General features: G+C 40.7%; 1 protein-coding gene across 1 annotated transcript in view; it reads right to left on the bottom strand.

The window, feature by feature from the left end:
* The window catches only part of ANKH (ANKH inorganic pyrophosphate transport regulator), a 46613-nt gene that overhangs the window by 14818 nt on the left and 17588 nt on the right, over positions 1–14207 (bottom strand). The window contains exons 7-8 of the mRNA XM_008637240.2: positions 11265–11357; positions 7644–7739 (exon numbers count right to left, since the gene is read on the bottom strand). Of these exons, the coding sequence (XP_008635462.1) occupies positions 7644–7739; positions 11265–11357 (189 nt within the window). The remainder of the gene's footprint in view (positions 1–7643; positions 7740–11264; positions 11358–14207) is intronic.

Raw genomic sequence — 14207 nt, 5'->3', positions numbered from 1 at the left:
CCAAAAATCATATAACCTTCGTCAGCCTTAGAGAACAGCAAAGGCTCACCCTAGTTAATGCACCAACACAAGCCACTTTAAGAAAGTTGGCTCTTAAGTAATCTTCCATTTATAAATTCTAGTGCAGTGGTTGGTAACTGACCTTCTGGAACTATAACACCAAACACTGTAACACAAAACACAGTCCCAGGCCATGTTTGTTAAAACACAAACACTTCAAAAACTGAAAAGCATTATTGCCATCAGAAGTCATATTACCTTTCTGCTCCAGAATTAAAATTTGTGATTTCTACAGAGCAACTTAGTCTGTGCGATGTTTTAGCTTGAGCACATGAACACTGAAAAATTCACAGATTTCCTTGTTCACATTGAAAGAAATCATCATGATCCTGTTTTTCATGGTGTGGCACAGCTGTTTCTTCTAGTAAGGCAGAAATGCTAGAGTAGCCAAATCCTCAAGCCAGAACAGATTAATGAGGTTTCTAACTGTATGTCATATTGCATTCCCCATTTGCAGGAAAGATGTTCAGTATCTGAAATGCAAAGGAACTTAAATGTATGGCTCCTCCTTTTCAGACCATGATGCTATTCCCTAGATCATGAGTCAAAAATTTGTGAAAAAATGAGGCTTTGTGAGTGTCAGTTCATTTTTACCTACTTGTTCAGCTGCTCTTCTGCACCATCAATGCACAAATGGCTCTCCTTAGCATTAAATATGTTCGTATTTCACCACACACCCCTCCAGTACTGTCCCTGCTCCGAATTCAGAGTTCGGTCCTTTGTTTGTTTGTTTTCAAAGGGCCATCTTCAGAATGCCTGCTATCTGTCATCTCCGTAAGAGCTGAGATGGGCAAATGGAGAAGTTTCAGCATTGCATGCAAAGCACAGAAAAGGATGCCTAAATTAAGGATCTCAGAGATCCCCACTTTGTTCAGATTTCAGCTTATGAACTAAGAACCAGTATTAGCAGCCTGGAATGTTTATAGCTATTGCAGCTAATTACTGGGTGATTTTTTTTCTGCTAGCAACCCTCTCAACACACTGAGGAAACCTATGGCATCAGTCACAAGGAAACAGGAACAGTTATTTTTTTATTTTTTCTTGTTCCCTTTTCCAGCATCTGGATCACTTGAAAGCATGGGGATGAGGCAGCAGATACTTGGCTAAAGGCCTTGTAAGTATCAGTGGAAGATGAATAATGGAGTAAAAGCCCTAACAGTTTCTTGCATGGGTCAGAATTGCAAATCACTTTGCTCCTCTCTAGGCTTGGTCAGGGTTTTCTTCTTATCTCCTAGGTTCTTGATGATTAATATAGAACATAACCAAGCAGATGACGACTGAGAATTAGGAAAATGATGGGATGGCTTGCAGTAAACTGTTGTCAAATGGAACAAAGACTTTCCTCCTCCCCTCTTCAGGCTGAAACTGATCCCATCACAGGGATCCAGCAAGAGAAACCCTGTGACTCTGGACCTCACCCTGATGTTGCCAGACTGAGATGGGGTCTCCCTATTGAATCTTGCAAATCTATGGTTCCCAGCATCTGTCCCTCTTTTTTGCCCATGGTTGGAGGGAAATAAAAGATACACAAGCAAACATGTTAAATGCTGCAGCTTAAACTTTCTGGTGGTTATAATGTAACAGAAACTCCCTCACCTAGCACGACACTGAATATGATTATCTGCTTGTCAGATGCATACATTATACATTAATCTATGAGACGAATATAACTGCCAAGTGATGGTAGTTTTTCCTGCTGTGCTACAAGGTATAATCATTGAGGAGCTGAAAAAATGTCTGTGTGCTGCTCTTCCTGAGGGACTGATAACTACCAGCTAATGAAAGAAAAACACTTGCCAATAGTAACTCCTCAAACTACAGATGCTCATCAGCAGGAGTCCTTAGAAATCAGTACTTTTTATCCTCTGTCAAAAGAACGAGTTATGAATCTAAACACTACACTATTTAAAAAAAATGTAGCATTTTATTTATAGAATATAAGAGATTACCTAACAAATAAAATAGAAAATAATTTTGCTAGTATTAGAAATATTTTAAAGTTATCATTAGTCAATAAACCAAACCCGATTGAAAAGTAGGTGACGTTTTGACATGTATTCACACACACACACTTAACTCTCAGGGTTAAGCATAAAAGCCATTTAACTGACCAGCTGTCTGCTCCTAAGTACATTACATCTAAACTTTTACTGAGATTTAAATCTAATGCAGGTGACCTGGAATTTGAGTTTGGTTACCACAACACAATGCACATCAATCTGTTCAGCTTAACTTCCTTCACTTTCATTGAAACTTCATGGCAATGTTATTTTTCTTTTTTTTTTTTTTTAAGATTTAAAGTTTTTACTAGTTTGTTTGTAACGAGTAAATATGAAATTTATAAGTCTTGCATGAATCCCACACACATAAATGTGTAAATGTGAACACTTTCTCTCCCCTCTATCTTTTAGTCTTTTGGAACAGGAAGGAATGAAAAATCACAGGGCAAAACTGAACATCTGGATTTTGTTTCTTAAGCAGTGTTTACTAATTAAATATAAGACAGTACTCCATACAATTAGCTTCTCCCCTTAATCAGTCTGTTTATTTGTGAAAACTCCTACCTTCTCCAATTGTCTACAACCATGTGTTCATTGAAAAAAAAAGCAAAGCAGCATTGAAATTCCTTTTAAATAGCTGGAAAGAGCTTTATGCTGTTTCTAATAGAACACATGCTAAAACTTAGAAGTACTGTGCAGCTCTCCTGCTGTACATTAGCTTGGTGACAGATGGATGAACATGGTGTGGTGCACATAGCATGTCACCCTGGCACCTTGAGCCTGTCTTATTGGGAAGGGAAAACCTGTTGTAACACATAGAACACTAGAGAATATGACAATAACTGGCCACATGTCTTGCTGACACTTCAGCTAACATGAACCATGTAGCAACAGGAGCTGATGTTTGGAACTGTATCCCAAAAGCACTGTGGTCTGTCCCAGCTGAGGCTGCTGGAAGACAAAGCTGAACCAAATTACACAGGTCTTAAACTACTGCTGTAAGAACTGACTGCTCCTTCCCTGGCAATGAACAATAAATGAACACATAAGTACAGACTATTCAGGGTCATTTTCAGTGATGGTGAGCTAGGGAGCTTTCCCAGGGCTCTCTGAGAAGCTGCTTTCTCTGACCAGCATCCTGCATGTTCCTCATGCAGTGACCTGGTGCCAGCCACACTGAGCTGGCCATGCTTTTACCCTAGTGGCATCTACTTAAACGAGGGTGCTCAGACCTCACATTAACTAAGACATCACTTGCCTTCCAGCATGACTCTGAGACATGAACAGATGCTGCTGTTTCCAGTCCCCTCAGAGAGCTGACTGTCCCACTTTCCCTGGCGCTGCCTTCACAATCGATGGCCACCTCTCAGCTCAGGGTGTGCAGGGCTTGCACACAGACGTGCGTGAGTGAGGGCACGGCTCTGACCACACAGACGAGGCTGCAGCGGGTGCAGCAAAGCAGCCTGAGCCCTCACAAAGGAGGCCTCTATTACTTTTATATAGCAGGCATTACCAACTAATGTGAACTCAGCCTGCAAAGCCTTGCAGTTCAGAGGCAGATGACCAAACACTAATCACATGGCTGCCAGCAGCTAACATTAGCCAGGGAAAAGGGCCTTAACTGACTGCAACTTCTGTGTCATCACACAGAGTTAAGTAAGAGCTCAGGTGAGAAATGGAGAGAGAATTAAAAAAAAAAAAAATAGAAAGAGAGAGAGAGACAGAGAGAGAAAAGTAATTTTGCAGTATCTGTGCCCTGTCACAGGCTGCCTTGGAAAAATTCCTGAATTCTGCACTGTGGTGTCCAAGCTCAGAGACACTACCACTGTTCTAAAAAAACCCCTTGCTAAAGCACAGCCTATTTGCTATTATCCCTGCTGGGTATGTCAGGGTTTCCTTGCATAGCTTGCTCCTCGCAGAGCCTGCCCCTGTACTCACAGCTCATGTGTAAGGGAGTTCTCTCCTGACAGAGCAAACCTTTGCTGCAATGGAGAAATGCAGTAAATTAGCACCCAGACAAATTATTTTGGGATTTATGCAGTGTGCTCAGGCTGACACATCCCACAACCAGAGGGATATGTGCTACAAATGCACCACTTTTCTCTCATGTGTCTGTGTCTTCACTTAGTTTACAACTGTGCAGCCACCTCAGGGCTGATCCGCAGGGCCATCTAATCAGGCATTGAACCAAAATGTTTAGTTCTTCAACAGCCTGATCTGCAATGGCAGCAGCACTGGCATTTGGAGCAGTATCTCTACTTACATATGGAAAGAAGTGCCTAATGGCAGTGAACTAACAGATAATGGCAAACAACACCATGCATACCCTTTAAAGTGCATGTAAATTACCAAGCATGACTTATTTTTTAAAATCAGAATGGTCCCTTATTTGTACAGGCAAATTTCTAAAGCTGAGTCCCTTCCCTCTGCTATATGTGTTTTACATTCAGTTGCACAGTCACAAAACATGGCTTTGGAAGGAATCCCCACTTACTCACAACAAAAACCACATCAATATGACTAATCACAGCTGCCTTACATATCAGTTTAATGGCTTCTACTTACAGCTTTTAAAGAAAACAGCTTGTTTTTCACTAAGCAATACAACTAATTCCCATTTTTTGAAGAAGCAGCTGTAACACCCACCTGATGCTTAAAAGCCATGAGGCAGTACTTATGATCATACTTGACAGAACACACGTGCATGCTGCACAGTTAGCCTGGAAAGGCTCAAGTGTAGCCTTTCAGATCCCATGAAGATTTAAACAAACCATAAAGTTATGTTTCTTAACAAAACTATGCCTTTTTTTCTACTCTGACCTAATACTATCACTACCAACAACAGTGAAAAGGTGTTTCTGTTGCAGTACTAGGACTGCAGTACTTCTTGTGCAGGCATGGCTGGTCTGTGGAAGGAGGTAGGACATTTTTCTCCCAATTCTATTGAAATAGTACATCTTCAATGATTGAAAGCTTCCCAGGGTTTTACATTGGGAAGGTACTTCCCTGCATGGCTGCTGCTTGTACTTAAAGCTTCACTGTTATTTTTTCGAGTGGTTAATGGACTGCCTTTATCTTTACATCTTCTTGAATCCTTCTATAGATCATCCACTGGAAAATGCATTCACATGACATGTCTAGAGCACTTGATTTGCTTTGTCTTACCCTGGGAGCCTCTTTCTCACTTTCCCTCTGACCTGAAAGAACAAGATGTTACCAATGGTGATGCCACTAGTCTGACTGCCATTTGTTGAAGTAGAGCCCTGAATAAAAACACGGCTATCACCAATGGCCATGGGAGCTCACCTGGCCACAACAGAGGCAAATTTAAAGTCTAGTTCCTTAAAGCCTGTGGCACACATTAACAGGAGTCATCTGCTGAGTTTGTGTGCTGAAGCATTTGCAGGCTCAAGCCTTTGAATCCAGCTGAATCTTTAGAGCTCGTGTCTATTTTTCTGCTCTGTCTGTTGACAAGCAATCCTAAGAATCTGTCACTAGCAGGTAAAAATAGAAACGGGACAGGAAAAGCTATGGACCTCAAAAGTGTTTCTGGAATTTCAGTGTGGGCAAATCTCTCATGATGATCTCATGAAAGAGCTGCCCTTGAAAGTAAAATGGAGAACTTTCGGATGCAAAATCCCAGAAAGTCACAAAACAAAAGCCTATTGCGATGGTTAAAAATTACTCTGCAGAGGATAGTGATGGTAATGTGAAAATCCCATAATCTATCAGAACCAGAGTAACCTGATAAATACCATGGGGAATTAAGAATACAGTCAGTTCAGAGAAAACTCTGAGATTGAAATAGTATTCTCAGAACAATTTATAACAAGGAAATCTTTCCCATTCACGGGTCTGTAACAACTGACAGATTCAAGGGAGGCTTCAGCTGTAGAGAACTTAACTTTGGCCTGGCACAGGACACAAGAGAAAACCTCAAGGTGTGTAATGGTAGATAATGGGAGAGCTGTGGAAAGTCTCCAGACAGACAGTGGCCAATTCAGTGCAGGCATATGTCTGTCTCCGTTTCATGCTGTAGGAAATACAAGTTAGAGCAAGAGCTGTTGGTCTCTAATCCACATGAGAAGAGGTCAAGCTTAAGGAAATTTAAAGACAGAGTAGATGCCACATTGGCTCATACAATTCTGTCTTTGATGGTGGCCAGTTGTAGCTGTTTGGGGAAAAAGCATAGGAAACAAAGAGCAGAAGAAATGTAATTCAGCTATGGATGGATTGAGCTGCTTCATTGTCAACTGTGAAATAACACAGAGTTCTGTATCCCACATTCCCAGGTTGTGGCAAGGGGGTGGGGATGGTTACAAATACTTCTGGCTTGTGTACCGTAACTTTCCTTTGACATAAATTAGTTTCTCTTCATGCATAAGCCATTTGCAACTCAGTCATAAATGTTCTACAGTACAATGAAAGGGAGACAGAAATTCGGTCAGCACTCCCATACTCAACAATAAATTTGTGAATGTAGGGAGAGGAGAGCTCCAAAGCAGCCAGTTAACCCATGGAAAGTATACAATGCTGAGGGTAAACAGCAAACCTGTCTGGGGTATGAGTAGATTCAATTGTAGGACTTTGTGCATTGTATGCTAAAACAAGTGCCACATTTCCCAAGTACTTTTCTAGCGTGATGAAGGACTTCTTCTGTGAAGAACCTTTTTTCTAGGTTCTCCTTTTCCTTTTTCCTGCTAGTGCAGGTACTGTGGAGGGACAATATCATGGCCCCAAGCACTAATATAAATCCATCCTATACAGAAACAGAGGTTGGATTGACCCTGGTCATCTGCTTCATCAAATGCTGTGATCCCCACCAGCTGCAGCAGTTTTCTTCCACTGCCTGTTTGTTGCTAAAAAACTTTGCAGAAATGGTGTTTTTGGGGAAAATGCACTGTATTTATGTGTGCAAATTGGTAATTTTGAAACACGGCAGGCTCAGCAATATTTCTCCCTGAATGTCATCCCCATGCAATGCTTCCCAGCATGGACACAGCTTGAGACCCTTTAGTCAGTGTCAGCACCATCTCTGATATTGCTCTTTTTAGTTAATTTTGAGAGCAAACAGAACAAATGTGCATCAAAGTACCCCCACATGAAAACCCAGTGCCAGGAGAGGCAGCAGGGAACAGCTATTGCCTTTCCCACCACTCGCAGTAAGTGAAGGATGCTCAGGAACAGGCTGCCTTCCCACTGCATGTGACACAAATGCATTCTTTTGTCTTCCTGACACTGGTTACCTGAAGTTTTGTTCATTTAAAAAAAAGAAACAAAAAGAGATGAAAAGAAAAGCAGATCTCTGATATCTTTTTGCATGGGAGGCTGATTTGAAATGAAGAGTAGTGAAAATAAAGCGAAGTAACTCCAGCCTTTTAGATATCGAGCCTGAGTTAATGACAGCTGATTTTCTTGGTACTCCAATACTATGATCACAGTCCCTTCTCCAGATAAAAGCAACAGAGCTTCACAAGACAAGACAACTCACCTTTCTTGAATTGCTAGTGCTTTTAGCATTAGGTAGAGGAGACAATTTTCTGGTTGAGATGAAAACCACTGAGTTGAACAAAGGTTTCTTACCGTTAAGGACAGCGCCATGCAAACAAAAGTGAACTTCTTGATGTGTGTCGCTGTGACAGTGCTGTTGGTGTTCACCAGTTTATTGCTGGGGTTATTCTAGGGCGGGAGAAAGAGATAGGGAGAATTAGCCTGGCTCCAGACAAGCGGGAGCTGCCGACACCAGGGTCATGTGCTGGACCTGACTGTCTATGCCTGCCCCTGTCTGACTTTGCTTGTTTGCTTTATAACCTGGAGCTTTCTGAGTACTTTGTACCACTACAGACCATTTTCTGCTTAAACTAACAGCAACTGCTGCTATGGTCACTGAGGGCTGAGCAATCTCCCTACTTTTCTAAGGAATAAGTCCTATTTAACAAATTCAGCTTTGAAAAAGGTTGGTAGTTCCTTCTAAAAAAACACCACATAATTTTTTTTAACCTTAAAATTTGTAGGATGTTTTCACAGGAAAAACAGGATTTTATTTTGTTTTACCACAGATTGGTACCAAATCACCAATGCAAGCATCCTTACTGATCCAATTAGACAAGTAGGTAATATAAACAAAGCTTCTGGAACAGCTGGCTCCATTAATGCAGTTTAATGAACAGAACATAATTAGGACTATTGGATGTTCCACCTTGAACATGGGCTCTGTACTCACATGGCAGCGAAGCTTTATTTAAAACAACAAAAGCCTACTTCCAAATGTCTAATACAGCAAATGAAGCTGAAGATTTAAAATTGCCCTTGGGGAGCACATAAAACCAAACTAAATGGTCTGTGAAAGGAGAGGATGGGATATCAAAGCGGGGTACCATTAGGAGCCCTTAAGCAAGAGGCTGTTAGGTCATCTATTGCATTTACTCTGGGACTGTTTGAGATACACAAGTCTGTGCACCTGCTGATAAAACCTGTACCATCATGTACATTTATACACTCGTGATGTAACTTGGGTAGAAGAGCAGTACCTGTCACACAGTCAGCCTTCTTTACTGGAGTTACTCATAGGAGAAACAGAACTATCGCAGACACATCTTGGGACCGGAGCACTGGGAAGAGTACATCATTCCACACACATTCAAGTGCTTGATGGAATTTTACAGTTTAAGGCTTTGCTCTGATCAGTGCAGCAATTGCACCTAGATGGCTCCACGCTCCTGCCTAAATACCTACTTGGAAGTTTGGGTGCTTGAAGATGTAGGCAGCCCAGACCTTAAAGCAGGAAGCTACTCTGTCTGACCTTTCTGGGAACAGGTTGTGAAAACTCTCTGTAAATGGTTTTTCATGCATCTATTACTATTAATTGGGTTTCTGAAGAAATACTTTGCTACTGTTAGTTTTTACAGATGTGAGGATAGGCCTTGCTTACATCACTCACCAGTGTTTAAATGAACTTTTTGCTGCATGGCTCAACTTTCTAACAAGCCTAAAATAACAAAGAGGAAATAAAGCACACCCAAATGAAGCCATCCAAAAGGGCTGCTAAGAAAAAGCTTTCTCATTTGTGCTTACCTCACTGCTGCTATCCCTGCCCTTGCCATACTCCACCCTTTGCTCCAACTCTTGACCACATACTCTTTGTTCATAACTCTTACACGCTATTCAGTTCTCAGAACAAAACACTATGGAGATTCTGGAGCAAAAAGAATATCCATTCCCATCTAGTCATCAGATAAATAGCATTCACAAATCTCACAATTGGTGTTACTCTGAATCAAGGGGCAGGGTCCATTGAGAGCAATGGCATTATCACCATATCAAACAGCATACAGAGCACAGAATTAATATATGCCTCCTCTCTTCCAGAATGTCAGTAGCAACCCTTAATCTGAATGTAACTGCTAGGCCATGAGGTTGCTTTGGACATAAAGTCTCATAAGACTGAAGTAGGACCCTGCATCTCTCTCACAAATGTGAAGAGAGGTGATGATTTCCCTGTGAAGACAAGAATCTGACTTCTCCAATAGAGCCACTGAAGAGGGGCATCTCAGATCCCATCAGTCAGTGTGCTTCTGATGGCTATCAGCATTGCCAGCTTCCTGAATAACTGACAAAAGAAAATGGGAGTTTGCACGCAAACACACTCTTCTGGCTTCTGAAAATCACAATGGACACCTTACAGGGTCCAGAAATAAAAAGTATTTCTATCTGGACTCTTTTGAGAAAGACTTAGCTTAAAGAAACAAAGCTTTTGAAAGGCACAGTGACACAAGGTGATGCATGACTGAGGGAAAGCAATTCTCACAGCAATCTAAAAAAACCCACTGTGGGTTTCAGGTTTGGTATTTATTGTCTGAAAAGTACAGTGAAGGCATTTACACATATGGTTGCCAGGATGAGAGACCCTTTATACTGCTGCTACCTCATTCTGTACATTTTATTACAAATTGCTCTTCAAACATGGAATTAAAATTCCCATTAGTACTTTTCCAGCAGTTAGATAAACTGTATCCATCTGTGCCTTAACCTAGCATTTTCTTCCTCACATTGTTCCACAAGAGCCCTATGAGAAGCCTTTTAACTGAAATAAACAAGTGGACAAATCATGGTCTAATCCTGTCACCACTGCAGTTGTCAGCATATCTTTCACCAGCTAAATGAGACCAGAATTTAGGAGTCTTAATTGCTGTTACTATTGCTTGGTAATAGTGCATTTGATTGTGGCTCGGATCAAGTGAGTTTAGCAGCCCCTGAGTTTCCTGTCCCAAACTATTTTTATCTTGCAGTTCATTGGGTTTGCATCTGCAGTTCCTTTTCAGTAGCATGGCCTCCGAGAAAAGCCTGCATGTGGTATTTTATCTGACAGGTCAATTTAGTTGTACACAGGTGGGTTAGGAGGTTATGACTGATTTGACTTTGTGTTGTTTTTAAATTCTCCTTGGAAATATGGTGGATGATATTAAACAGGGCTTGCTCCAGTTAAATACATTCCAGAGAAAACAAACATATTTCTCAGGAGCATTTGGAATCAGAAAGTTCAGTTACTAATAAATAAAGGGAAGGAGAGGATCTGGCATTTGAATTCTAGAGTCACAGGACAGGACTGTTCTTTGCATAACATATAGACTAGTGAGTACCAGTTATAAATCAGAGCAAAAAAAGAGACTAAACAAAATTAATTTTTGCTCTGTGCTCAGTTACAGGAACAGTCCTTGCATTCTTACATAATTACATGATTTACCAACAAAAATCTTCATAGCCTTGGTCAGCTAAGTCAGTACTACTAAAAGAGTGCATGTTATCTGTGTTAGTGTCAGTCTATGAAACACCCTTTGCTAAATATATAAAACCAAATTGAGAGATACCACAAAATCTGGAGCACAGACGTGAGCTTGCTCATTCAGTGATGACACTTTGTGAGTAATCACTTCATTACCTAAGTAGCTACCTCATAGTGAGGACTTCTTTTAATCCTTAAAAATACAGCACCTATCTATTCAAAAGGCAGCTTATTACCTTGTAACACAGAGCTAAGGTTAAAATCATAAATCAGACAACAGCTTGAAGCCACCAAAAGCCAATTAATTTTAATCAGATTTTAAGAAAACCTATCAGTGGAACAACAAACAGAGAGAACTAGGAGGACCACACATGCAAAACCCCACAAGAGGTATTTATGACAGCCCTAACAGGGACACTCACCTTGTCAAAAGCAGGGTATACTGCTCTGATCTCTGTCAGCCAGCCATAGGGCATGTGTCCCACAGGATATGTAGCTGTCAAAATCGCCACTGCCTACGAATAGAGACAGAGAAACATGAACTTCAAATCTGCAAACACAATAATTAAACTTACATAGGGTGCTACTGCCCACCAATATCACTACATTGACCTTGACACAATGCAAAACCAGACAAGAGACTGGAAGCTTTTTCTTTCAGGAAGACTGTCAAAATGGCTGTCATTTGGCCTGGCATTTTAAGCTTATGAATTTTTTCTGTGCCATGAAGTATCCTAAGTCAGCTTGGTCATTTCACCATCGCTCTGATACTCTGAGATAATAGTTAACTTGAGCTGTGGTGCACCCCTCAGCCAGCCCAGCACCTTCCTCCCATATTGCTCCTGAGTTATTTTACCTACAGATACCTGAGCAGCAGAATGGCTTGCAGCTCACAGTAGTTTCGGATCATATTGCATAATTTCAATTAATATACATTTTACTTGGCTATTCATAAGTAAAACAGCTTTAAGTAAGACAGACAGACTACAAATCAGTGGACCTCAGTGGCTGACTGAGTTTGGACACCAATCTGACTGCTTGGGGGCAGGAGGCAGTTACAAGACAAAAAAATCTACCTCCCCCACTTTGATGCTCATTAATGAACCCCAGACAAAAATAATTCCAGATGAACATTTTTATCATAAGAAACAATTCACTGCCTGAAATTTTAACACTAGGCCCTTTTAAACTCTCACAAGTACAGTCCAAGAGGTTTATCAAAGACATAAGCTCCCCCACATATTAAAGTATGAAAGATTTTGGTGATGTTTCTGACTGCTGAAGAAGAAGTCCCAACACACGTACTTCATGTCTTTCATATAGGAAGAGTGTTTTGGAGCTCTTCCTGTGGCTGCTTGTAAGTCTGCTGTCACTCCAAGTTTTCTAGTCCTCAGAGCTGAAGTATGGATCTGAGAACTGCCTGACTCTCTTAACTCTAGAAATCAAAGTGCTTGGGTGCCTTTTGTCTGTAGGTTCAGATGTGTTACGATTCACCTAAATTCTGATTAATTTTACAATGCAATGGTAGCATTAAGAAAGACCTTTTTTAACTACTGCTGTCTGTGTTTCACGCCTAAACTTTCAATATACATTTTCTTGATTATCTGAGTCCACTTTCCCATTATAGATATAACTGGTCTCTTTGCTTGGTTAAAAGATCTGCAGCAAGCTAATTTGTTCCCTGTGCTGTTTTAAAAGAGTGGGGAATGTAGTGATATCCACACAGAGGAAGAGAGTAGCATAGATCCTTCCCTGCTAATAATAGCTTTAATAATGTTTAATGTACCTTGAAAAAGTAATTGGTTCAAATAAAACAAATTGGAATTTTAAGATAGTACCCCTTTTAATTGCACACCCTCCCATTATTGTATTTTCAGCAGAATTTCCATCTGTATGAAACCTAACTAGGTTAAATCAAGTAAGGAATATAAAAGATATTTTGCTTATTTTAATCATGAAGTCCAAAAGGACTGCAATGACACAGTACCTGTTAAAGGAAAAAGTATTTCACTACCACATTTTGTATGTTTGTATGTGAAGTATTGAAGGTTTTAGCAGAGATTTTTTTTCCAGTATTTTTCCTCAATTGGTATGATTCCAACATATATGCATGAAAACTTTCCTAAATGTCTAGCACCTGTATTTGACAGGTAAAAAAGGCCCCTATGAAAGCCAGCATCAGAAGGAAGCCAAATCACCATAACTGTGTTGGCAGTCCAAAAAAAAGCAGTGGGAGCTGGACAGTGCAAGTGGAACTGTGGTCCTCATGAACATGTTACAGCCTAGTCCTTCACAGGGACTCCCTGCCCACACTGAAAGCTGCTGCTCTTACTGAATAGGAGACCTGTAAAACTCCTGTGGAGACTGATGCTCCAGACACTGATGTTATCTGTATTGCCAGCACCTCCCTTTTCAGAGGCAATTATTTCAGAAATCAGAGAAAGTTGGAATGTGACCATTACTGTTAATGTAAACCTGCCAGCAAATCACCAGCTGTGACATTTGCAGTCATACTAGTAGCAACAAAATGGAATGGGCTAGCCATGAAATGTGATGCATCTGAAATCAAAAGTCACCAATAAATGCAAAACTGGTCTTTGCTAACCTCTGGCTCCCCTTGTATGGAGACCACGGTCAACACATAGACTGATGCCTGAATCACACATGTAAAAGTGTTACATTTCCTAAGTTCTCTTTTCACAGCTGTTTATTCACAGTCTCTGGCACCTCCTGAGTGAGTGAAATACACAGTATCACGTATGACAAATTAGCAGCAGTTCTTTGAGTTTTTCTTTTCATTTAGTATCTTACAGCTTTGCTTATCCTGTAAGTACATGCATCTAGGCGTCCTCTCATGAAACTGGCAGCAGAAGTCCCCCAGATTTCTTAACAGAATGGGTCAGCTCGTGATGAGCATTGGTGAAGGCTCTGCATTACAATCAGAAATCTGTCTCCCAACAGCTTTAGGAGACTTACTGGAGTAATCTGAAATTCCTCAAGAGAAACGGTACATTTCCTATCCCAACCAGGAGACAGATTTTTTTTTTTATATGTGCTTTTCTATGTCTCTACAGTGTTTTGTATGATGCACTACTGCTAACAGTAGTTTCACAGTTTGCACAGCCATAAGTTATACATGACAGGAAAGAGTAGAACATGGGACTACTGATGACTGTTCTCAAATCTCTGGGATCTGAATGCTCCAGATTATATGTACCTATGTGTAGAGCATGAAAATCTGGGATGCAAGCAGTGTTCAGTGAAAAAGTTCTACTAGTCTTGTTGAGGGTGAGGTCCCACTAGACCAGGCAGAAGAGCTCATGGTGAGAGTCCAAGCAATCCTTTCTTCAAGCATAAAAAGAGCA

The sequence above is a fragment of the Corvus brachyrhynchos genome, unplaced genomic scaffold, assembly GCF_000691975.1.
Source record: "Corvus brachyrhynchos isolate BGI_N302 unplaced genomic scaffold, ASM69197v1 scaffold23, whole genome shotgun sequence".
Classification (NCBI taxonomy): domain Eukaryota; kingdom Metazoa; phylum Chordata; class Aves; order Passeriformes; family Corvidae; genus Corvus; species Corvus brachyrhynchos.
This window is presented reverse-complemented; position numbering and strand designations above follow the sequence as displayed.